A 26304-nucleotide genomic window follows, 5' to 3' on the forward strand; every position below is an offset into this window, starting at 1 on the left:
CATGGTATAAGTAAAGAGGTAGATTTAAATGAAAAAAATCTATAGAACCCTTGTTTTTCTTGAATTCCTAAAGGTATGCGTACATAAGCTGCTTTGCCTGATTGCCTTGCTTTGCTGCTTCAATAAAAAATAAAAGAACAAAGAAGGCCAACCCAATTTCCAACTGATGGCAACCCAGTTCGAAATTTCGTCTTTATTCTATTATTTTTATTACGTCAGAAATGAAGCAGGTAAGCAAGGCAATCAGGCAAAGCAGCTTATGTACGCAGGCCTTAAAACTTCAAAATAAAAGCAGCAAGTGGGTATGTTTACAATCCATTTTTTGAGCATTTTATAAAAAACGCGAAAAATGAATGAAGAGTTAAGTTTTCTCCACATAATCGAGTTGTGAATATGATAAACTGATTGTTTCAATGCAAATCTCACCAATTTCTTCCATACAAATGGTCTAAAAACAATTTTAAAAATCATTGAATTCGATTGTTTTTAAAATTGTTTGGCATATTATTCAAACACCGCACACACATACACATTTTGTGTATTTTGTTTTGAAGTTTTAGGAATACTGGAATGAAAAAATTTAAATTGACGTAAAGCTTTGGCTAACCTTTCTTATTAAACCATGGGAAAATCCATAGTCGATTTTTCGATTTTCCTTAAAACGAAAAGTCGTCTACGATTTTCAAACCAAAAAGTCGACTATACTAATCGATTAATCGAAAGCGGCTTGCAAATCCCTGCTTCAAACACTGTCATTCATTCTCCGAGAGTGAATATTTACTTTTATTCTGTCAGTCTGTGAGAGAAGAAGTCTGTACGTTCGTTTGGTTTTTGTTTCGTAAAAGTGATTCAAGTGAATTTTTATAAGTGAAAGACAAAATAATATATATATACATTTTTATAACAATATATTTTTATATATAAAACTTACAACAAATTAATAATTGAAAGAAGCCAAGATTAACTATGGCCCAACAACAACAACCAGCCTATGAAAACAGTGAGTGTTGCAATTTTTTTCACTCATCATTTCCGTTTATTCCCCTTTGTTTCGTCGGATAGTTGGAGTGAATGTGTGTGAGTGCAGAAATTGAGGAAAAATGATACCAAATGAATAAATGAATGCGAAATTTTAGAAAAAGTTATTTTTAACCATCCATTTCGTATGTATTAGAACAATTTTGGCCAAAAGTAATATAAATTAGTCATCTAAAATTGTGTGGTGGAATAGGCCAAATTCGTGCAGACTCAGTAGATGTAAAATCGACGACAAAGAAAGCATAATTCTAAAGCAAGTAAAAAATTATGACCATAAATAGAAATGTTTGTATTTCTTTTTGTTGTTGTTATCAGAAGATAAAAAAGTCTGTTGTCTGATGCGTTGGCTGACTTTATTTATTTCTCGGAGTATCATTTACGACCGCTCTTTGCAGTTCTTGGTTCTTGCTTTTACCTATCTCCCATTCATTTTATAGCAAATTAAACAAATTAGCCGGCATTTAAACGATTGCGATGATGACCTCCTCTTTTCCCCTCTTACTATTTGTAACCTGTAGCCGCACCCTCTAATGTGCTGTTGACACATTAAACGAGGGTTGTTGGCCCAAGGTGAGAATGTGAGATATTTCTTTAATAGAGAGATAAATTTTATTTTTTATTTTGGATTTTTTACATATTTCTTAGGGGGAAGCAGTCAAATAAGTTATTTTAAAATATGAGATTATGTTGGTCTCGTTGTGGATATTGAAAGTGGAACAAGTCTCGTTTAGGGGCACCTCTCCGATCGGGCTGAAATTTTTACCATAGGTAGTCCTTGGGACCCTGATCACGACTATATATATCTTTCCCGGGGGAAGTCTCTACTTCCCGAGATATGGGTCTTAACATTTCGGGAAAGTCCTTCTTTAACACCATTACTTTATTTGTGGGCACCTCTCGGATCGGGCTGAAATTTTCACCATAGGTAGTCCTTGGGACCCTGATCACAACTATATATATCTTTCCAGGGGAAGTCCGAGAGGTGCCCCTAAACGAGACTTAAGCCTTGAAAGTTAAATATCCTTTAAGGGCAGCACCGTTGGGGTCGGATTGAAAATTTTACTACAGGAAGTCCTTGTTATCCTTATGCCAATGATATATAGTTTTCCGTGAGGAAGTTCCCACTTCCGAAAATATGACTGTTCGGAAAGGGTTATTTTTATCAACATTACGTTATTGAGAAGCTCCTTGGGTCGGTCTTACATTTTTATCGTATGTAGGGCTTGTTATCCAGAATACAACGATATATAGTATTCCGGGAGAAGTCACAACAGACCAACAGCCTCATTTCTCATGTTTGGGAAGTACGGACCTACTACTGAAAAATTACACATTGTTGTAAACAGCATAACAGCGAAGGAATATCTACGGGAAGAATTTAAACGATATTTTGGTTGCTACCATAGATGAGAAGCTCAAATTTTATGGGCGATATAGACTTTTTCTATTTCCAGATAGAAGACCGTTTACTGATAAAGGACTTCTAAAGCTCCTAGGGATAGAATACATTCTTCAGATCCTCTATAGACCGAAGACTTATCTAATGGTCTTCTATAGGCATCAGACATCCTTAAGTTCTTTACAGAGAGAAGACTTAAAGCCAATCTATAGGCAACAGAAGACCTTCTGATGTTTTCTAAAGCATCGAAAGGTCTGCTGAGCTTATCTATGAGCAACAGAAGACACCTTGCGGTCTTCTAAAAGCATCAGACGACCTCTAGAGGTCTTCTATAGATAAAAGATTTCTTAAAGTCCTCTGAAGGCATCTGAAGATATATCGACATCCTCTATAGCCAACAGAAGATTTTCGAGGTACTCTAAACTGTCGGGAGAACTCTTGAGGTCTCCTAAGCGCATTGGGAGACCGCCTCTTGAGGTCGTCTAAGGGCATCGTGTGACCTCTTGAGGTCTTCTTAGGGCATCGCAAACCTCTTCAGGTCTTCTAAAGGCACCAGAAAAACTTTTGAGTTCTTCTAAACCATAGGATGGCCCGTTGAGGTCTTCTATGGGCACCAGAAAACCTCTTGAGGTCTCCTTAGGGCATCGGATTCCTCTTCAGGTCTTCTAAAGACATCAGTATAGCTCTTGAGGTGTTTTAAGGGCAATGGAAGAACTCTCTAGGTCTTTCATAGACAATAGCACAATTCTTGGGGTTTTCTATGGGAACAGAATGCCTCTTGAGATATTGAAATGACATCGGAAGACCTCTTGAGGTCTTTTAGGCATAATTTTTTTAAGTTTTTCAATAGTTACTCCCTTTAGTAATCACAAATTTGAGTAAACCCCATAGGGGGTAATTTAACAAATTACATGGAAGATTAGAAGACCGACCTACTGGTCTATAGGCAGAAAATCTCCAACAGGTCTTCTAAAGACAGAAAATTTTGTATAGCTCTTCTATACATAGAAAAATCTACAGGTTTTCAATGGATTGTAGACGGAGTAAGTTGAGTTTAGGCGCTAAGGTAAGACAAGATTTTCTTAAATCGCAAGTTTTCTCTAAATAGCCGGCCGTACGCCGGGAATTTCAGACGTTCTCAGACGTTCTCCTATGGATAGGTGCTAATTTAAGGCACGGGAACAAAATATCTTTTAAATTGTAAATTTTTCTCTAAGTAGCCGGCCTTTAGCAATGGAATTTTCGCAACTTCAGAGACCCACTTCCTAAAAAATTATATATTGTCGTGATCAGGAGGCAAAAAATAATCCCAATCGCAGCTTGGCATCTAAACTCAACTTATGCCTGACAGTCCAGATTCCACTAGTTTCCTATAATTATTACAATTTGCGATTTCCTCCTATTATTGGTAACTTCTTCCTCATGTAGCAATTTGCCATTCACTTTTGTAAAAAATTTACCTGCCTCTATAAAATTACCTGCCTCTATGGGCATTCCCTTTTTTTAAACTTACGCACCACCCTCTTACAAATATTCAACAACAATGATAGCCATACACAACAATTGGAGCATTGAATTGTAATAAACAGAAACAATGTAGAAAAAGAAAGAAAACAAAAGCAAAAATGTTTGTAAAGTGGTTTCCTGCGGTTTTATAATTTGTTTTATTGTATATTCTTTCGGATCGCTCTCCTCACACATATCACTTTTCCCCCCGTACTTAGTTACTTCCGTTTTGCTATTTACTTTCATTTGTCTTATTTGCTTATCATCATCATGTCATTTGGCCATGTTAACAATTAACCAAACATACACAATAACTAACCATGATTTTCTTCTTCTTTTGCCCTTTTCAGAATTCATTTATGCAACTTTACCTCGTACACAACGTGGCCAGCCCATTGTATTGGGTTCGGATCCCAAAGGTAAAAATTTCCTCTACACCAATGGCAACTCGGTGATTATACGCAATATTGATGTGAGTATTCAGAAATGAATGAAGAATGTATTTTTTTAAGATTTAATGGATTTTTTATTTGATTTATTTTTAATGCAGCAGCAGTAGCGACAGGCATTGCAAAAGTCCATTTTTAGGTATAATTTTTTATGTGGGAATGTAGTAGAAAAAGGAAGATGCTTCTTATGTCTCCTATTCGTATTATTTTGTTGATGAGCATTTGTGTTCTATTTTTCACACGAATGCAGACATTTTCATTTGCCTGTCTGCTTGTTTGCCCGCCCGAGATGTTCTTCGATCGTTTTTTTTTTGTTAGACAATTTTGTTGTTTATAGCCTAGAGTCTTGCTACATCCACCCATCCACCCACTCATTCATACATTTCATTTAGCCAGCAGAGTAATTTGGTTTGTTGGTTGGCTGAATGGCTGACTGATTGTCTGTCTGGTTGGCGGGTTGGCTGTCTATATTGCCGGTGTTTGTTTGTCAAAACATATTCAACAAAGTCTTCATTATCCAAAAAAACAATGTTAGCAGCAACAGCCAGCAGCTGTCCCACATTTGTGTAAATGTGTGTGACACCGTGAATGCACAACAATAACAATTTAAATTTATTTAATACATGGCGTGTGTTTTGATGATCCCTCACGAATTTTGTTCTTGCAGCAAAAGCCAAATATATTCCAAAACAGCTTTGGTTTGACCTAAAAAGAACCGATGAACTTTTTCTTGGGAAATAATGATTTGGATTGGGAAATACAAAGATAAAGAGTGGCAAATGGGAATGTAATATGTTATGGATATAAAGACGATGCATAGAAAAAATTTTTTAACATTTTTTATTTCGCAGATTTAAAGTTTTTAGGAAATTTATTATGGGGTCGAGTTTAAAATGACCACTGTTCTCATGATGGATGATTGTTGAAGAGATCATCTTAAAATAGAAGTCGAGGTTTAGAGCATTCAAAGGTTCTAAGATCATTAAAAAGTTTTGTCAGCCATTATCTCCACTCAAAATCAATACCGAAACCACTTTTGCATTAATAAAGTTGTTCCATTAATATTTCCATACGCTATTTATAAATTTTATATATATTCCCCTTCAGTGGTACCAACACTTTAAAAGGAGAGCTTTTAAAATATCCCAATTTTGTTTGAAGTGACATTCATAAATTCCTTCTAATTTTATTTTTATCTCAAATAAAATAATTGAGCCATAAGAGTCACACTTGATCAATTTCTTCCCCTTCTATAATAATTTGTGATTTATTTATATTGCATTTTCTATAGCAAACATTTGCTCTGTTCCTACTTTTCTTATTCTTCATAGCATGCCATACTTATCTTTGTATGTGCATCATCATAATCATAGTCGTCATTATTTTTTTATTATTATTTATGTTTCATGTTTTGTCTTTCTTCATTAATTATTAAATGATTTGTGTATTTTTTTTTCTACTTCTTTAATTTCTAGAATCCCGCTATTGCTGATGTCTACACCGAACATTCGTGTGCCGTTAATGTAGCCAAATATTCACCAAGTGGTTTTTATATTGCATCTGGAGGTGAGTAATTGAAATACCTATGTATGTACATTTTTTTTTTCTTAAGAGAAAAAAATTCTCAGATCACAGGTCCGATGCGTTTTTTTTTCTTTTGAAAAAAATTCTCAGACCACAGGTCTGATGCGGTTTTTTTCTAGGTTTTTCTGATAGGTTTTTTTCGATAGAAAAAATTTCGCAGACCACAGGTCTGATGCGATTTTTTCTATAGAAAAAATTTCGCAGACCACAGGTCTGATGCGATTTTTTCTATAGAAAAAATTTCGCAGACCACAGGTCTGATGCGGTTTTTTCTATAGAAAAAATTTCGCAGACCACAGGTCTGATGCGATTTTTTCTATAGAAAAAATTTCGCAGACCACAGGTCTGATGCGGTTTTTTCTATAGAAAAAATTTCGCAGACCACAGGTCTGATGGGTTTTTTCTATAGAAAAAATTCTCAGACCACAGGTCTGATGCGGCTTTTTTCTATAGAAAAAATTCTCAGACCACAGGTCTGATGCGGCTTTTTTCTATAGAAAAAATTCTCAGACCACAGGTCTGATGCGGCTTTTTTCTATAGAAAAAATTTCTCAGACCACAGGTCTGATGCGGCTTTTTTCTATAGAAAAAATTTCTCAGACCACAGGTCTGATGCGGCTTTTTTCTATAGAAAAAATTTCTCAGACCACAGGTCTGATGCGGCTTTTTTCTATAGAAAAAAATCTCAGACAAAAGGACTGATGCGTTTTTTCTATAGAAAAAATTCAGAGACCACAGGTCTGATGCGTTTTCCATAGAAAAAATTCTCAGACCACAGGTCTGATGCGGTTTTTTTCTATAGAAAAAATTCTCAGACCACAGGTCTGATGCGGTTTTTTCTATAGAAAAAATTCTCACACCACAGGTCTGATGCGGTTTTTTCTATAGAAAAAATTCTCAGACCACAGGTCTGATGCGGTTTTTTCTATAGAAAAAATTCTCAGACCACAGGTCTGATGCGGTTTTTTCTATAGAAAAAATTCTCAGACCACAGGTCTGATGCGGTTTTTTCTATAGAAAAAATTCTCCAGACGACAGGTCTGATGCGGTTTTTTCTATAGAAAAAAATCTCAGACCACAGGTCTGATGCGGTTTTTTCTATAGAAAAAATTCTCAGACCACAGGTCTGATGCGGTTTTTTCTATAGAAAAAATTCTCAGGCCACAGGTCTGATGCGGTTTTTTCTATAGAAAAAATTCTCAGACCACAGGTCTGATGCGGTTTTTTCTATAGAAAAAATTTCGCAGACCACAGGTCTGATGCGGTTTTTTCTATAGAAAAAATTTCGCAGACCACAGGTCTGATGCGGTTTTTTCTATAGAAAAAATTTCGCAGACCACAGGTCTGATGCGGTTTTTTCTATAGTAAAAATTTCGCAGACCACAGGTCTGATGCGGTTTTTTCTATAGAAAAAATTTCGCAGACCACAGGTCTGATGCGGTTTTTTCTATAGAAAAAATTTCGCAGACCACAGGTCTGATGCGGTTTTTTCTATAGAAAAAATTTCGCAGACCACAGGTCTGATGCGGTTTTTTCTATAGAAAAAATTTCGCAGACCACAGGTCTGATGCGGTTTTTTCTATAGAAAAAATTCTCAGACCACAGGTCTGATGCGGTTTTTTTTATAGAAAAAATTCTCAGACCACAGGTCTGATGCGGTTTTTTCTATAGGAAAAATTCTCAGACCACAGGTCTGATGCGTTTTTTTTTCTATAGAAAAAATTCTCAGACCACAGGTCTGATGCGTTTTTTTTCTATAGAAAAAATTCTCAGACCTCAGGTCTGATGCGGTTTTTTATATAGAAAAAATTCTCAGACCACAGGTCTGATGCGGCTTTTTCTATAGAAAAAATTCTCAGACCAAAGGTCTGATGCGGTTTTTTCTATAGAAAAAATTCTCAGACCAAAGGTCTGATGCGGCTTTTTTCTATAGAAAAAATTCTCAGACCACAGGTCTGATGCGGCTTTTTTCTATAGAAAAAATTCTCAGACCACAGGTATGATGCGGTTTTTTCTATAGAAAAAATTTCGCAGACCACAGGTCTGATGCGGTTTTTTCTATAGAAAAAATTTCGCAGACCACAGGTCTGATGCGGTTTTTTCTATAGAAAAAATTTCGCAGACCACAGGTCTGATGCGGTTTTTTCTATAGAAAAAATTTCGCAGACCACAGGTCTGATGCGGTTTTTTCTATAGAAAAAATTTCGCAGACCACAGGTCTGATGCGGTTTTTTCTATAGAAAAAATTTCGCAGACCACAGGTCTGATGCGGTTTTTTCTATAGAAAAAATTTCGCAGACCACAGGTCTGATGCGGTTTTTTCTATAGAAAAAATTTCGAAGACCACAGGTCTGATGCGGTTTTTTCTATAGAAAAAATTTCGCAGACCACAGGTCTGATGCGGTTTTTTCTATAGAAAAAATTTCGCAGACCACAGGTCTGATGCGGTTTTTTCTATAGAAAAAATTTCGCAGACCACAGGTCTGATGCGGTTTTTTCTATAGAAAAAATTTCGCAGACCACAGGTCTGATGCGGTTTTTTCTATAGAAAAAATTTCGCAGACCACAGGTCTGATGCGGTTTTTTCTATAGAAAAAATTTCGCAGACCACAGGTCTGATGCGGTTTTTTCTATAGAAAAAATTTCGCAGACCACAGGTCTGATGCGGTTTTTTCTATAGAAAAAATTTCGCAGACCACAGGTCTGATGTGTTTTTTCTATAGAAAAATTCTTTTCTATAGAAAAGTGACCATCTGATATCTGGTCAGACTTAAAATATTTCAGACCTGTGGTCTGCGAAATTTTTTCTATAGAAAAAACCGCATCAGACCTGTGGTCTGCAAAATTTTTTCTATAGAAAAAACCGCATCAGACCTGTGGTCTGCGAAATTTTTTCTATAGAAAAAACCGCATCAGACCTGTGGTCTTCGAAATTTTTTCTATAGAAAAAACCGCATCAGACCTGTGGTATTCGAAATTTTTTCTATAGAAAAAACCGCATCAGACCTGTGGTCTGCGAAATTTTTTCTATAGAAAAAACCGCATCAGACCTGTGGTCTGCGAAATTTTTTCTATAGAAAAAACCGCATCAGACCTGTGGTCTGCGAATTTTTTTCTATAGAAAAAACCGCATCAGACCTGTGGTCTGCGAAATTTTTTCTATAGAAAAAACCGCATCATACCTGTGGTCTGAGAATTTTTTCTATAGAAAAAAGCCGCATCAGACCTGTGGTCTGAGAATTTTTTCTATAGAAAAAAGCCGCATCAGACCTTTGGTCTGAGAATTTTTTCTATAGAAAAAACCGCATCAGACCTGTGGTCTGAGAATTTTTTCTATATAAAAAACCGCATCAGACCTGAGGTCTGAGAATTTTTTCTATAGAAAAAAAACGCATCAGACCTGTGGTCTGAGAATTTTTTCTATAGAAAAAAAACGCATCAGACCTGTGGTCTGAGAATTTTTCCTATAGAAAAAACCGCATCAGACCTGTGGTCTGAGAATTTTTTCTATAAAAAAAACCGCATCAGACCTGTGGTCTGAGAATTTTTTCTATAGAAAAAACCGCATCAGACCTGTGGTCTGCGAAATTTTTTCTATAGAAAAAACCGCATCAGACCTGTGGTCTGCGAAATTTTTTCTATAGAAAAAACCGCATCAGACCTGTGGTCTGCGAAATTTTTTCTATAGAAAAAACCGCATCAGACCTGTGGTCTGCGAAATTTTTACTATAGAAAAAACCGCATCAGACCTGTGGTCTGCGAAATTTTTTCTATAGAAAAAACCGCATCAGACCTGTGGTCTGCGAAATTTTTTCTATAGAAAAAACCGCATCAGACCTGTGGTCTGCGAAATTTTTTCTATAGAAAAAACCGCATCAGACCTGTGGTCTGAGAATTTTTTCTATAGAAAAAACCGCATCAGACCTGTGGTCTGAGAATTTTTTCTATAGAAAAAACCGCATCAGACCTGTGCTCTGAGTATTTTTTCTATAGAAAAAACCGCATCAGATCTGTGGCCTGAGAATTTTTTCTATAGAAAAAACCGCATCAGACCTGTGGCCTGAGAATTTTTTCTATAGAAAAAATTTCTCAGACCACAGGTCTGATGCGGCTTTTTTCTATAGAAAAAAATCTCAGACAAAAGGACTGATGCGTTTTTTCTATAGAAAAAATTCAGAGACCACAGGTCTGATGCGTTTTCCATAGAAAAAATTCTCAGACCACAGGTCTGATGCGGTTTTTTTCTATAGAAAAAATTCTCAGACCACAGGTCTGATGCGGTTTTTTCTATAGAAAAAATTCTCACACCACAGGTCTGATGCGGTTTTTTCTATAGAAAAAATTCTCACACCACAGGTCTGATGCGGTTTTTTCTATAGAAAAAATTCTCAGACCACAGGTCTGATGCGGTTTTTTCTATAGAAAAAATTCTCAGACCACAGGTCTGATGCGGTTTTTTCTATAGAAAAAATTCTCAGACCACAGGTCTGATGCGGTTTTTTCTATAGAAAAAATTCTCCAGACGACAGGTCTGATGCGGTTTTTTCTATAGAAAAAAATCTCAGACCACAGGTCTGATGCGGTTTTTTCTATAGAAAAAATTCTCAGACCACAGGTCTGATGCGGTTTTTTCTATAGAAAAAATTCTCAGGCCACAGATCTGATGCGGTTTTTTCTATAGAAAAAATACTCAGAGCACAGGTCTGATGCGGTTTTTTCTATAGAAAAAATTCTCAGACCACAGGTCTGATGCGGTTTTTTCTATAGAAAAAATTCTCAGACCACAGGTCTGATGCGGTTTTTTCTATAGAAAAAATTCTCAGGCCACAGATCTGATGCGGTTTTTTCTATAGAAAAAATACTCAGAGCACAGGTCTGATGCGGTTTTTTCTATAGAAAAAATTCTCAGACCACAGGTCTGATGCGGTTTTTTCTATAGAAAAAATTCGCAGACCACAGGTCTGATGCGGTTTTTTCTATAGAAAAAATTTCGCAGACCACAGGTCTGATGCGGTTTTTTCTATAGAAAAAATTTCGCAGACCACAGGTCTGATGCGGTTTTTTCTATAGAAAAAATTTCGCAGACCACAGGTCTGATGCGTTTTTTTTCTATAGAAAAAATTCTCAGACCACAGGTCTGATGCGTTTTTTTTTCTATAGAAAAAATTCTCAGACCTCAGGTCTGATGCGGTTTTTTATATAGAAAAAATTCTCAGACCACAGGTCTGATGCGGTTTTTTCTATAGAAAAAATTCTCAGACCAAAGGTCTGATGCGGCTTTTTTCTATAGAAAAAATTCTCAGACCACAGGTCTGATGCGGCTTTTTTCTATAGAAAAAATTCTCAGACCACAGGTATGATGCGGTTTTTTCTATAGAAAAAATTTCGCAGACCACAGGTCTGATGCGGTTTTTTCTATAGAAAAAATTTCGCAGACCACAGGTCTGATGCGTTTTTTTTTCTATAGAAAAAATTCTCAGACCTCAGGTCTGATGCGGTTTTTTCTATAGAAAAAATTTCGAAGACCACAGGTCTGATGCGGTTTTTTCTATAGAAAAAATTTCGCAGACCACAGGTCTGATGCGGTTTTTTCTATAGAAAAAATTTCGCAGACCACAGGTCTGATGCGGGTTTTTTCTATAGAAAAAATTTCGCAGACCACAGGACTGATGCGGTTTTTTTCTATAGAAAAAATTTCGCAGACCACAGGACTGATGCGGTTTTTTTCTATAGAAAAAATTTCGCAGACCACAGGACTGATGCGGTTTTTTTCTATAGAAAAAATTTCGCAGACCACAGGTCTGATGCGGTTTTTTCTATAGAAAAAATTTCGCAGACCACAGGTCTGATGCGGTTTTTTCTATAGAAAAAATTTCGCAGACCACAGGTCTGATGCGGTTTTTTCTATAGAAAAAATTTCGCAGACCACAGGTCTGATGCGGGTTTTTCTATAGAAAAAATTTCGCAGACCACAGGTCTGATGCGGTTTTTTCTATAGAAAAAATTTCGCAGACCACAGGTCTGATGCGGTTTTTTCTATAGAAAAAATTTCGCAGACCACAGGTCTGATGCGGTTTTTTCTATAGAAAAAATTTCGCAGACCACAGGTCTGATGCGGTTTTTTCTATAGAAAAAATTTCGCAGACCACAGGTCTGATGCGGTTTTTTCTATAGAAAAAATTTCGCAGACCACAGGTCTGATGCGGTTTTTTCTATAGAAAAAATTTCGCAGACCACAGGTCTGATGCGGGTTTTTCTATAGAAAAAATTTCGCAGACCACAGGTCTGATGCGGTTTTTTCTATAGAAAAAATTTCGCAGACCACAGGTCTGATGCGGTTTTTTCTATAGAAAAAATTTCGCAGACCACAGGTCTGATGCGGTTTTTTCTATAGAAAAAATTTCGCAGACCACAGGTCTGATGCGGTTTTTTCTATAGAAAAAATTTCGCAGACCACAGGTCTGATGCGGTTTTTTCTATAGAAAAATTTCGCAGACCACAGGACTGATGCGGTTTTTTTCTATAGAAAAAATTTCGCAGACCACAGGACTGATGCGGTTTTTTTCTATAGAAAAAATTTCGCAGACCACAGGTCTGATGCGGTTTTTTCTATAGAAAAAATTTCGCAGACCACAGGTCTGATGCGGTTTTTTTCTATAGAAAAAATTTCGCAGACCACAGGTCTGATGCGGTTTTTTTCTATAGAAAAAATTTCGCAGACCACAGGTCTGATGCGGTTTTTTCTATAGAAAAAATTTCGCAGACCACAGGTCTGATGCGGTTTTTTCTATAGAAAAAATTCTCAGACCACAGGTCTGATGCGGGTTTTTTCTATAGAAAAAATTCTCAGACCACAGGTCTGATGCGGGTTTTTTCTATAGAAAAAATTCTCAGACCACAGGTCTGATGCGGGTTTTTTCTATAGAAAAAATTCTCAGACCACAGGTCTGATGCGGGTTTTTTCTATAGAAAAAATTCTCAGACCACAGGTCTGATGCGGGTTTTTTCTATAGAAAAAATTCTCAGACCACAGGTCTGATGCGGGTTTTTTCTATAGAAAAAATTCTCAGACCACAGGTCTGATGCGGGTTTTTTCTATAGAAAAAATTCTGCTCTGTTATGGTTTTTTTCTATAGAAAAAATTATGGTTTTTTCTATAGAAAAAATTATCAGATATGTAGTCAGACTTCTTAGGGTCTGATGGTTTTTTATTTTTGAAAATAGGGATCTGCTTGTCGTGCTTTTTTACTTGTTTTATTACAAATTTTCTAATATTGCAATAAACAACGCACAAATAAATCAATAGAAAATATTTCGAAATAGAACAGAAACAGCAACAACACACTTTTTCGAAGATTGCTCAGTATTATGACTAAATAGCACCAGGTGTAGAGCAGTGAATCACATATGTTTCTCATCATTCACATTCCAATTAAATATGTCTAAACATTTTTCATATATTTTGAATTATTAAATTGCGAAATTCAAGGTTAGAATGAAAGCAAATTTATTAGAATTTCAATTTGTTAAAGAAGAGAAATGGGATAATGTTTGGATTTTTTTCACCATGACCCCTTCCCTCTCATACATTCTAATCTTATCGCTTTTTCGGAAAAAAAATTGAGGGGATTTTACTTTTGTCGATATGAAAAATAAACCATATTCCCCCTTATCGGCGGGTTCCAAAATTAAAATTATTAAATGGTTTGTTTATATTTTATCAGAGATAGTGTTGGAGGAGGAACCCTCATTAAAAACATTATTCATTCATGATATTGAATAAATCGTGGCGTATTGTTTTGTGCCTGTATGAGTGTGCGTACCATAACCAAGTGAAAGCCTCGAACGAGTGATGTTTTGTGTCTGGGTTAATCTCGCTTAGGGGGGTGATTCATCAACTCTTTTTCTATGGGTGTTTAGAGTCAGTGACTAAACCATGTCAGTAGTCAGTCAGCGTTACGGTTTCTTACTAATCTCAAAACACCAACGTAACAAATGATTCTAAGACCGGTAAAACGGAGCAATAAACTCAGCCATGTGTGAAGTAAGGGGAGAAGAAATAAACTAAGCAAATTTATTATTTGTTGATTACTAATTAATTTGTTAATTCATTTTGTTTTTTGTTTGTTTGCAGATCAATCTGGTAAAATCCGCATTTGGGACACCGTCAACAAGGAACACATTTTGAAAAATGAATTCCAACCCATTGGTGGCCCTATCAAGGATATTGCCTGGTCGGCTGATAATCAACGTATTGTGGTTGTGGGTGAGGGTCGTGAACGTTTTGGCCATGTATTCATGACCGAGACCGGTACCTCGGTGGGTGAAATTAGTGGTCAATCCAAGCCCATTAATTCATGTGATTTCCGCCCCGCCAGACCTTTCCGTATAGTGACAGGTAAGTAATTCCCAATTTGTTTTGTACAACAATTTTCAAATCCTTTTCATTCTCTTGCAGGCAGTGAGGACAACACCATTGGTGTCTTTGAGGGTCCCCCATTCAAATTCAAGATGACCAAGCAAGAACATTCTCGTTTCGTCCAAGCTGTACGTTACTCACCCGATGGCAAATTCTTTGCCTCAGCCGGTTTTGATGGCAAAGTCTTCTTGTATGATGGTGCCACCTCTGAATTGATTGGTGAATTTGGTAGCCCAGCCCATAAGGGTGGTGTCTATGCTGTGGCATGGAAACCTGATGGTACCCAGCTGTTGACATGTTCCGGTGATAAGACATGCCGCCTGTGGAATGTTGAGAGCCGTGAATTGGTTACTGAATTTGTTATGGGTACCACTGTAGATGATCAACAGGTGTCTTGTCTGTGGCAAGGAGAACATTTGTTGACCGTGTCGTTGTCTGGACACATTACCTATTTGAACGTGAATGATCCCTCGAAACCTTTGCGTGTCATTAAGGGTCACAATAAACCCATTACCGTTTTGGGTTTGAGCGATGATCGTAGTACCATTTACACTGGAAGTCATGATGGTGTTGTTACCAGCTGGAATTCTGGTAGTGGTACCAATGATCGTGTTGCTGGGGCTGGTCATGGTAATCAGGTATGTAAAGGATAATAGTTTTCGTTATTTAAAGATGGAAAAAGTATGGACAGAAGACATAAAGGTATTTTATTGACAGAAGACCTTCCGAAGGACCTTTTTGGACTAAAAATCTTTTAAGGGCCTTTAATTGGACGAAGACTTTTCTATAGGAAAACATCTATTCAGCCCGGCTGAATAGTGTTTTCTATAGGAAAACATCTAAAGGCCCTTAAAAGGTTTTCAGTCCAAAGAGGACCTTCGGAAGATCTTCTGTCTATGTTTTCCTATAGAAAACACTATTCAGCCGGGCTGAATAGAAGTTTTCCTATAGAAAACACTATTCAGCCGGGCTGAATAGAAGTTTTCCTATAGAAAACACTATTCAGCCGGGCTGAATAGAAGTTTTCCTATAGAAAACACTATTCAGCCAGGCTGAATAGAAGTTTTCCTATAGAAAACACTATTCAGCCGGGCTGAATAGAAGTTTTCCTATAGAAAACACTATTCAGCCGGGCTGAATAGAAGTTTTCCTATAGAAAACACTATTCAGCCGGGCTGAATAGAAGTTTTCCTATAGAAAACACTATTCAGCCGGGCTGAATAGAAGTTTTCCTATAGAAAACACTATTCAGCCGGACTGAATAGAAGTTTTCCTATAGAAAACACTATTCAGCCAGGCTGAATAGAAGTTTTCCTATAGAAAACACTATTCAGCCGGGCTGAATAGAAGTTTTCCTATAGAAAACACTATTCAGCCGGACTGAATAGAAGTTTTCCTATAGAAAACACTATTCAGCCAGGCTGAATAGAAGTTTTCCTATAGAAAACACTATTCAGCCGGGCTGAATAGAAGTTTTCCTATAGAAAACACTATTCAGCCGGACTGAATAGAAGTTTTCCTATAGAAAACACTATTCAGCCGAAGACCTCCTAGACGTCTTCGTTGACAGAAGACCTCCTAGAGGTCTTCGTTGGGCAGAAGTTCTTCTTTAGACAGAGGTCCTTCCAAAGGTCTTTTATGAACAGAAGTTATAGGTCTTTTTTGGACGGGAGAACTTCTGGAGGCCTTTTATACACCACTGGACACCTTCTAGAGCTCTTCTTTGTACAGAGTTCTTTGGACGGAAGACCTTCCAGAGGTCTTCTTGGACAGAAGACCTTCCAGAGTTCTTCTTTGGATAGAAGACCTTCCAGATGTCTTCTTTGGACAGAAGGTCTTCTTTAGACGGAGGATCTTCCAAAGGTCTTTTATGGACAGAAGTTCTACTAAAGGTCTTCTTTAGACAGACTACTTCTAGACCACTGAAGACTTTCTAGAGGTCTTCTTTAGACAGAAGACCTTCTATATATGTATCTTTTATGGACCGAAGACCTACAATGGGTCTTCTTTTGACAGAAGACCTTCTAAAGGACTTCTTAGGACGGAAGACCTTCTAAAGGTCTTCTTTGGGCAGAAGGTCTTCTTTAGACGGAGGACCTTCCTTCCAAATGTCTTTTATGGACAGAAGTTCTACTAAAGGTCTTCTTTAGACAAAAAGACCTTCTAAAGTTCTTTTGGACAGAAGACCGTCTAAAGCTCTTCTATAGACGGAAGACCTTTAAAGGACTTCTATGGACAGAAGACCTTTTAAATGAGTTCCGTGGACTGATGAACGAGGTCTTTATGAACAGAAGACACTCTGAAGGGATCCCATTGACAGAAGAGTATAAAAATCCCTGTCGTGCTATACTTCCACATTCATAATATCCAACTCCTTTCCCTCTTCATTTTTTTCAGATGAACGGCATTGCTGCCTGGGGTGATTTTGTCTATACCTGCGGTATTGATGATAGTTTACGTCAATTCAACATTGAATCGAATGCTTTTACCGATTATGTTGTCAAGCTGAATTGCCAACCTAGAGGTTTGGCCATATTCCGCAACGAAAACATCATCGCTGTGGCCTGTGTCAAAGAAATTACTTTGGTCCAAGATCAAAAGAAAGCCTTCTCCTTGCCAATTAAATATGAATCGAGCAGTATTAGTGTTAATCCCGAAACTTTGGATGTTGCTGTGGGCGGTGATGATCAGAAATTGCATATTTATTCGTTGAAGGGTACCACCTTGGAACCCAAGACAGAGCTGGAACATTTGGGTGCCGTTACCGATTGTTCATACTCACCAGACAATAAATATTTGGTGGCATGTGATGCTCATCGTAAAGTTGTTTTGTACAGTGTGGAGGAGTATAAGGTAAGGAAATTATTGTGAATAATTTATTTTATGCCAAATTAACAAATCTTGTTTTTGTTTACAGCCTGCCCACAACAAAGAATGGGGCTTCCATAATGCTCGTGTCAACACCGTGGCCTGGTCCCCCAATTCTCTATTGGTTGCCAGTGGTTCCTTGGATACCACCATTATTATTTGGTCGGTCAACAATCCCGCCAAGCATACCATTATCAAAAGTAAGTTTCAACCTTCACATGTTTCATAAGATGATGTGTTGGCTAATAAAGTCGTGTTCTTTTTTGTTTTAGATGCTCATCCACAATCTCAAATTACTCGTTTGATATGGTTGGACAATAACACTGTGATCTCCACTGGTCAAGATTGTAATACCAAAGTTTGGCATGTTGAAACAATCTAAACCTCTTCTTAAACCCAAAAACAACTATTACCACCTAAAAACAACATTACTTAATAATCAACAACAACAAACCATGAAGGCGCAATTAACAACTATTCTTATTATTTACATTTTCATGGCTTCTTCATTATGAGAAGATCATCAAAGAAGAGTTTGTTGATCAAATTTCATTTATAAAATATGCATTTTTTCTTTACCATATCATCACCCTGAGAATGGTTTTGCTTTTCTTAAGTTAAAAACAAGTATTTCAATTTATTTTTTTTTTTGTATTCAAATTGTGTTTATTTTTTTTCTAATCAAATTAAATTATTTATTTATGTAATTTAAAACCCATCAACAATTAGTTTTTTCTTTATTATTGTATGAATGTATGTATGTTTTCTAAAAAGTACACCCTTCTTAAAAACCTCCCCTCAAACTATGTATGTACGTTTTTTGGAAGCGTAAACTTTTATATCAAAAAAATATAAGAAAAAAGAAAGAAAAACTAATAAAAAAATATTTTTCAAAAAATATGAAGTTTTATTTTCACTTCACCCTGTTGACCGGGCTGAATAGAAGTTTTCCTAAAGAAAACACTATTTAGTCAGGCTGAAAAGAAGTTTTCCTATAGAAAACACTATTCAGCCAGGCTGAATAGAAGTTTTCCTATAGAAAACACTATTCAGCCAGGCTGAATAGAAGTTTTCCTATAGAAAACACTATTCAGCCAGGCTGAATAGAAGTTTTCCTATAGAAAACACTATTCAGCCAGGCTGAATAGAAGTTTTCCTATAGAAAACACTATTCAGCCAGGCTGAATAGAAGTTTTCCTATAGAAAACACTATTCAGCCAGGCTGAATAGAAGTTTTCCTATAGAAAACACTATTCAGCCAGGCTGAATAGAAGTTTTCCTATAGAAAACACTATTCAGCCAGGCTGAATAGAAGTTTTCCTATAGAAAACACTATTCAGCCAGGCTGAATAGAAGTTTTCCTATAGAAAACACTATTCAGCCAGGCTGAATAGAAGTTTTCCTATAGAAAACACTATTCAGCCAGGCTGAATAGAAGTTTTCCTATAGAAAACACTATTCAGCCAGGCTGAATAGAAGTTTTCCTATAGAAAACACTATTCAGCCAGGCTGAATAGAAGTTTTCCTATAGAAAACACTATTCAGCCAGGCTGAATAGAAGTTTTCCTATAGAAAACACTATTCAGCCAGGCTGAATAGAAGTTTTCCTATAGAAAACACTATTCAGCCAGGCTGAATAGAAGTTTTCCTATAGAAAACACTATTCAGCCAGGCTGAATAGAAGTTTTCCTATAGAAAACACTATTCAGCCAGGCTGAATAGAAGTTTTCCTATAGAAAACACTATTCAGCCAGGCTGAATAGAAGTTTTCCTATAGAAAACACTATTCAGCCAGGCTGAATAGAAGTTTTCCTATAGAAAACACTATTCAGCCAGGCTGAATAGAAGTTTTCCTATAGAAAACACTATTCAGCCAGGCTGAATAGAAGTTTTCCTATAGAAAACACTATTCAGCCAGGCTGAATAGAAGTTTTCCTATAGAAAACACTATTCAGCCAGGCTGAATAGAAGTTTTCCTATAGAAAACACTATTCAGCCAGGCTGAATAGAAGTTTTCCTATAGAAAACACTATTCAGCCAGGCTGAATAGAAGTTTTCCCATAGAAAACACTATTCAGCCAGGCTGAATAGAAGTTTTCCCACAGAAAACACTATTCAGCCAGGCTGAATAGAAGCTTTCCTATAGAAAACACTATTCAGCCAGGCTGAATAGAAGTTTTCCTATAGAAAACACTATTCAGCCAGGCTGAATAGAAGTTTTCCTATAGAAAACACTATTCAGCCAGGCTGAATAGAAGTTTTCCTATAGAAAACACTATTCAGCCAGGCTGAATAGAAGTTTTCCTATAGAAAACACTATTCAGCCAGGCTGAATAGAAGTTTTCCTAAAGAAAACACTATTCAGCCAGGCTGAATAGAAGTTTTCCTATAGAAAACACTATTCAGCCAGGCTGAATAGAAGTTTTCCTATAGAAAACACTATTCAGCCAGGCTGAATAGAAGTTTTCCTATAGAAAACACTATTCAGCCAGGCTGAATAGAAGTTTTCCTATAGAAAACACTATTCAGCCAGGCTGAATAGAAGTTTTCCTATAGAAAACACTATTCAGCCAGGCTGAATAGAAGTTTTCCTATAGAAAACACTATTCAGCCAGGCTGAATAGAAGTTTTCCTATAGAAAACACTATTCAGCCAGGCTGAATAGAAGTTTTCCTATAGAAAACACTATTCAGCCAGGCTGAATAGAAGTTTTCCTATAGAAAACACTATTCAGCCGGGCTGAATAGAAGTTTTCCTATTCAGCCTGGCTGAATAGTGTTTTCTATAGGAAAATAGAAGTTTTCCTGAATAGAAGTTTTCCTATAGAAAACACTATTCAGCCAGGCTGAATAGAAGTTTTCCTATAGAAAACACTATTCAGCCAGGCTGAATAGAAGTTTTCCTATAGAAAACACTATTCAGCCAGGCTGAATAGAAGTTTTCCTATAGAAAACACTATTCAGCCAGGCTGAATAGAAGTTTTCCTATAGAAAACACTATTCAGCAAGGTGTGTTCCTATAGAAAACACTATTCAGCCAGGCTGAATAGAAGTTTTCCTATAGAAAACACTATTCAGCCAGGCTGAATAGAAGTTTTCCTATAGAAAACACTATTCAGCCAGGCTGAATAGAAGTTTTCCTATAGAAAACACTATTCAGCCAGGCTGAATAGAAGTTTTCCTATAGAAAACACTATTCAGCCAGGCTGAATAGAAGTTTTCCTATAGAAAACACTATTCAGCCAGGCTGAATAGAAGTTTTCCTATAGAAAACACTATTCAGCCAGGCTGAATAGAAGTTTTCCTATAGAAAACACTATTCAGCCAGGCTGAATAGAAGTTTTCCTATAGAAAACACTATTCAGCCAGGCTGAATAGAAGTTTTCCTATAGAAAACACTATTCAGCCAGGCTGAATAGAAGTTTTCCTATAGAAAACACTATTCAGCCAGGCTGAATAGAAGTTTTCCTATAGAAAACACTATTCAGCCAGGCTGAATAGAAGTTTTCCTATAGAAAACACTATTCAGCCAGGCTGAATAGAAGTTTTCCTATAGAAAACACTATTCAGCCAGGCTGAATAGAAGTTTTCCTATAGAAAACACTATTCAGCCAGGCTGAATAGAAGTTTTCCTATAGAAAACACTATTCAGCCAGGCTGAATAGAAGTTTTCCTATAGAAAACACTATTCAGCCAGGCTGAATAGAAGTTTTCCTATAGAAAACACTATTCAGCCAGGCTGAATAGAAGTTTTCCTATAGAAAACACTATTCAGCCGGGCTGAATAGAAGTTTTCCTATAGAAAACACTATTCAGCCGGGCTGAATAGAAGTTTTCCTATAGAAAACACTATTCAGCCGGGCTGAATAGAAGTTTTCCTATAGAAAACACTATTCAGCCGGGCTGAATAGAAGTTTTCCTATAGAAAACACTATTCAGCCGGGCTGAATAGAAGTTTTCCTATAGAAAACACTATTCAGCCGGGCTGAATAGAAGTTTTCCTATAGAAAACACTATTCAGCCGGGCTGAATAGAAGTTTTCCTATAGAAAACACTATTCAGCCGGGCTGAATAGAAGTTTTCCTATAGAAAACACTATTCAGCCGGGCTGAATAGAAGTTTTCCTATAGAAAACACTATTCAGCCGGGCTGAATAGAAGTTTTCCTATAGAAAACACTATTCAGCCGGGCTGAATAGAAGTTTTCCTATAGAAAACACTATTCAGCCGGGCTGAATAGAAGTTTTCCTATAGAAAACACTATTCAGCCGGGCTGAATAGAAGTTTTCCTATAGAAAACACTATTCAGCCGGACTGAATAGAAGTTTTCCTATAGAAAACACTATTCAGCCAGGCTGAATAGAAGTTTTCCTATAGAAAACACTATTCAGCCGGGCTGAATAGAAGTTTTCCTATAGAAAACACTATTCAGCCGGGCTGAATAGAAGTTTTCCTATAGAAAACACTATTCAGCCGGACTGAATAGAAGTTTTCCTATAGAAAACACTATTCAGCCGAAGACCTCCTAGACGTCTTCGTTGACAGAAGACCTCCTAGAGGTCTTCGTTGGGCAGAAGTTCTTCTTTAGACAGAGGTCCTTCCAAAGGTCTTTTATGAACAGAAGTTATAGGTCTTTTTTGGACGGGAGAACTTCTGGAGGCCTTTTATACACCACTGGACACCTTCTAGAGCTCTTCTTTGTACAGAGTTCTTTGGACGGAAGACCTTCCAGAGGTCTTCTTGGACAGAAGACCTTCCAGAGTTCTTCTTTGGATAGAAGACCTTCCAGATGTCTTCTTTGGACAGAAGGTCTTCTTTAGACGGAGGATCTTCCAAAGGTCTTTTATGGACAGAAGTTCTACTAAAGGTCTTCTTTAGACAGACTACTTCTAGACCACTGAAGACTTTCTAGAGGTCTTCTTTAGACAGAAGACCTTCTATATATGTATCTTTTATGGACCGAAGACCTACAATGGGTCTTCTTTTGACAGAAGACCTTCTAAAGGACTTCTTAGGACGGAAGACCTTCTAAAGGTCTTCTTTGGGCAGAAGGTCTTCTTTAGACGGAGGACCTTCCTTCCAAATGTCTTTTATGGACAGAAGTTCTACTAAAGGTCTTCTTTAGACAAAAAGACCTTCTAAAGTTCTTTTGGACAGAAGACCGTCTAAAGCTCTTCTATAGACGGAAGACCTTTAAAGGACTTCTATGGACAGAAGACCTTTTAAATGAGTTCCGTGGACTGATGAACGAGGTCTTTATGAACAGAAGACACTCTGAAGGGATCCCATTGACAGAAGAGTATAAAAATCCCTGTCGTGCTATACTTCCACATTCATAATATCCAACTCCTTTCCCTCTTCATTTTTTTCAGATGAACGGCATTGCTGCCTGGGGTGATTTTGTCTATACCTGCGGTATTGATGATAGTTTACGTCAATTCAACATTGAATCGAATGCTTTTACCGATTATGTTGTCAAGCTGAATTGCCAACCTAGAGGTTTGGCCATATTCCGCAACGAAAACATCATCGCTGTGGCCTGTGTCAAAGAAATTACTTTGGTCCAAGATCAAAAGAAAGCCTTCTCCTTGCCAATTAAATATGAATCGAGCAGTATTAGTGTTAATCCCGAAACTTTGGATGTTGCTGTGGGCGGTGATGATCAGAAATTGCATATTTATTCGTTGAAGGGTACCACCTTGGAACCCAAGACAGAGCTGGAACATTTGGGTGCCGTTACCGATTGTTCATACTCACCAGACAATAAATATTTGGTGGCATGTGATGCTCATCGTAAAGTTGTTTTGTACAGTGTGGAGGAGTATAAGGTAAGGAAATTATTGTGAATAATTTATTTTATGCCAAATTAACAAATCTTGTTTTTGTTTACAGCCTGCCCACAACAAAGAATGGGGCTTCCATAATGCTCGTGTCAACACCGTGGCCTGGTCCCCCAATTCTCTATTGGTTGCCAGTGGTTCCTTGGATACCACCATTATTATTTGGTCGGACAACAATCCCGCCAAGCATACCATTATCAAAAGTAAGTTTCAACCTTCACATGTTTCATAAGATGATGTGTTGGCTAATAAAGTCGTGTTCTTTTTTGTTTTAGATGCTCATCCACAATCTCAAATTACTCGTTTGATATGGTTGGACAATAACACTGTGATCTCCACTGGTCAAGATTGTAATACCAAAGTTTGGCATGTTGAAACAATCTAAACCTCTTCTTAAACCCAAAAACAACTATTACCACCTAAAAACAACATTACTTAATAATCAACAACAACAAACCATGAAGGCGCAATTAACAACTATTCTTATTATTTACATTTTCATGGCTTCTTCATTATGAGAAGATCATCAAAGAAGAGTTTGTTGATCAAATTTCATTTATAAAATATGCATTTTTTCTTTACCATATCATCACCCTGAGAATGGTTTTGCTTTTCTTAAGTTAAAAACAAGTATTTCAATTTATTTTTTTTTTTGTATTCAAATTGTGTTTATTTTTTTTCTAATCAAATTAAATTATTTATTTATGAAATTTAAAACCCATCAACAATTAGTTTTTTCTTTATTATTGTATGAATGTATGTATGTTTTCTAAAAAGTACACCCTTCTTAAAAACCTCCCCTCAAACTATGTATGTACGTTTTTTGGAAGCGTAAACTTTTATATCAAAAAAATATAAGAAAAAAGAAAGAAAAACTAATAAAAAAATATTTTTCAAAAAATATGAAGTTTTATTTTCACTTCACCCTGTTGACCGGGCTGAATAGAAGTTTTCCTAAAGAAAACACTATTTAGTCAGGCTGAAAAGAAGTTTTCCTATAGAAAACACTATTCAGCCAGGCTGAATAGAAGTTTTCCTATAGAAAACACTATTCAGCCAGGCTGAATAGAAGTTTTCCTATAGAAAACACTATTCAGCCAGGCTGAATAGAAGTTTTCCTATAGAAAACACTATTCAGCCAGGCTGAATAGAAGTTTTCCTATAGAAAACACTATTCAGCCAGGCTGAATAGAAGTTTTCCTATAGAAAAACACTATTCAGCCAGGCTGAATAGAAGTTTTCCCATAGAAAACACTATTCAGCCAGGCTGAATAGAAGTTTTCCCATAGAAAACACTATTCAGCCAGGCTGAATAGAAGTTTTCCCATAGAAAACACTATTCAGCCAGGCTGAATAGAAGTTTTCCCATAGAAAACACTATTCAGCCAGGCTGAATAGAAGTTTTCCTATAGAAAACACTATTCAGCCAGGCTGAATAGAAGTTTTCCTATAGAAAACACTATTCAGCCAGGCTGAATAGAAGTTTTCCTATAGAAAACACTATTCAGCCAGGCTGAATAGAAGTTTTCCTATAGAAAACACTATTCAGCCAGGCTGAGTTTCTGTTAAGAAGAACGGAAGCGTTGTGTGTGTGCTCCCAAACAAATTCACTTATCTACTGGTGCAGCCGTTGTTCCACTCCAAAAAGTATTGAAATCCATAACCCGGCGGCGGCTGAAGGTCGGCGATTGTTTGCAGATCACTACCCGGTTGAGATTGAGGCACTTTGCAGAGTTTTAATTTATCAATTTCGTATAAAAATCAAAAATATCACTGGAAGGAAGGAAATATTTTGCTGTTAATATATTCAGCACGCTGTACAAAACAATCAACAGCTGGTACGTTTTGACATTTCTGTGTTTGTTTTGTCCTGGTCTTTCATCAATAAAAAGTGGTGCCAAGTTCTGATTCTGGTAATAGAGTAGCCGTATTGAAAGCAGGGTTGCATCAAAAACGTCGAGCATATTGTGGTTTGTGAATTGAATAAATAAAAGTCTCCACTCAGCTAATCCCTTAAGGTATGCAACGTACGCCTAACAGTCTTCAGCAAACGAAAAGGAAATTGTTTGAAACATCTCCAGAGATGGAAAACGTGGCGAAGAAACCCGTAGGAAATATGGACGTAAAGGATCTGATGGAACTCATGAAGGTTACGATGAATGGGTTACTGGAAGAAAAGCTAGCCAATCTTGCAACAAAAAAAGATATAGAAGAAGTAAAGGATGGAATATCGGCAGCGACGGCCGAAATCTCATATCTGAAAGCCGAAAACCAGGTGTTAAAGGATGAAATAAATATTCTGAAGAGGAAAATGCGAGATGGTGAGGATAACTTGCGATGGCTGGAACATCAAGTGACGAGTTCGAAATTAATTTTTAAAGGAATTGCGAACATAAAACCGCCACTAAATGCTATTATGCAAATTTGTACGGAAAAAATGAACATATCTCCAGCAATAACATCAGCACGTACTCTATTTGAAGGAAATGGTACTCAAACTGTCGTAGCCGACTTCGGAAATGAGGCAAATGTTTTGGACGTGCTGCGTAACACTAAAAAATTAGCCGGTACTCAAATTTCAGTTGACAGAGACTTAAACCCAAGAAGACAAAGGAACAAAGTGGCTATGTTACTGATCAGAAAAGAGATCCTAAATGAGTCCAAGAAGCACAAAATCGTTGTAAGAGATGATCGAATGAAAATCGGAGACAAATGGTTCACCTGGAACGCGCAAAGTAAACTAATCTGTGGCAGAGAGGAAGCTGAAGCGGTACTCAAGAACTTATATGGCGAAGAACTAACTGTCACATCCTTCAACACAATCTTTGATAAAATCGGTCCAAAAAACTAGAGTCCATCCATGGCAATCAAAACGTTAAACCTATTAAAATAAATAACACCCACAGAAAACTTAAAATTATTTCATACAATATTAATGGCTTAGCTAATAAATACCTTTATCCATTGTTCTTTATGTATTTAAATGAGTTTGATATTATTATATTACTGGAAACCCATATAACCATGGAAAATACAACACAAGCAGAGAAATACTTCCCTGGGTTCCATATATATTGGATAAGCGCTACGAAAACTAGTCGATACGGTAGAGCAATTGGTGGAATTATGGTTGGAATAAAAAGGTGCTTGTCAAAACAAAATATTATCCACGAGTTTATTAGTTCAGACGACACATCGCATTT

General features: G+C 36.9%; 2 protein-coding genes across 2 annotated transcripts; both read left to right on the top strand.

Moving 5' to 3' along the window:
• The first annotated feature begins 749 nt into the window (after positions 1 to 749).
• On the top strand, positions 750 to 18161 carry flr (actin-interacting protein 1 flr). Its single transcript, XM_073979777.1, has 8 exons — positions 750 to 1000; positions 4294 to 4415; positions 5868 to 5958; positions 14111 to 14374; positions 14435 to 15033; positions 16793 to 17248; positions 17313 to 17463; positions 17536 to 18161. Exons 1-8 carry the CDS (start codon positions 967 to 969, stop codon positions 17643 to 17645), a joined length of 1827 nt encoding a protein of 608 aa, XP_073835878.1. The 5' UTR covers positions 750 to 966; the 3' UTR covers positions 17646 to 18161.
• Positions 18162 to 20326: 2165 nt separating this feature from the next.
• On the top strand, positions 20327 to 24921 carry LOC141401475 (actin-interacting protein 1-like). The gene is made up of 4 exons (XM_073981739.1): positions 20327 to 21855; positions 22144 to 23089; positions 23154 to 23304; positions 23377 to 24921. Exons 2-4 carry the CDS (start codon positions 22634 to 22636, stop codon positions 23484 to 23486), a joined length of 717 nt encoding a protein of 238 aa, XP_073837840.1. The 5' UTR covers positions 20327 to 21855; positions 22144 to 22633; the 3' UTR covers positions 23487 to 24921.
• Positions 24922 to 26304: the final 1383 nt, after the last annotated feature.

The sequence above is a fragment of the Musca autumnalis genome, unplaced genomic scaffold (assembly GCF_047663935.1).
Source record: "Musca autumnalis isolate F117 unplaced genomic scaffold, ASM4766393v1 scaffold_4, whole genome shotgun sequence".
Taxonomy (NCBI): Eukaryota; Metazoa; Arthropoda; class Insecta; order Diptera; family Muscidae; genus Musca; species Musca autumnalis.

Bases quoted from the DNA above. Each gene is read 5' to 3' on its own strand.
- LOC141401475 (XM_073981739.1), top strand. From the start codon at position 22,634: ATGAACGGCATTGCTGCCTGGGGTGATTTTGTCTATACCTGCGGTATT. The intron at 23,090-23,153 runs GTAAGGAAATTA...TTTTGTTTACAG, and splicing joins ACAGTGTGGAGGAGTATAAG to CCTGCCCACAACAAAGAATG. The intron at 23,305-23,376 runs GTAAGTTTCAAC...TTTTTGTTTTAG, and splicing joins CAAGCATACCATTATCAAAA to ATGCTCATCCACAATCTCAA.
- flr (XM_073979777.1), top strand. From the start codon at position 967: ATGGCCCAACAACAACAACCAGCCTATGAAAACA. The intron at 15,034-16,792 runs GTATGTAAAGGA...CATTTTTTTCAG, and splicing joins GGGCTGGTCATGGTAATCAG to ATGAACGGCATTGCTGCCTG. The intron at 17,464-17,535 runs GTAAGTTTCAAC...TTTTTGTTTTAG, and splicing joins CAAGCATACCATTATCAAAA to ATGCTCATCCACAATCTCAA.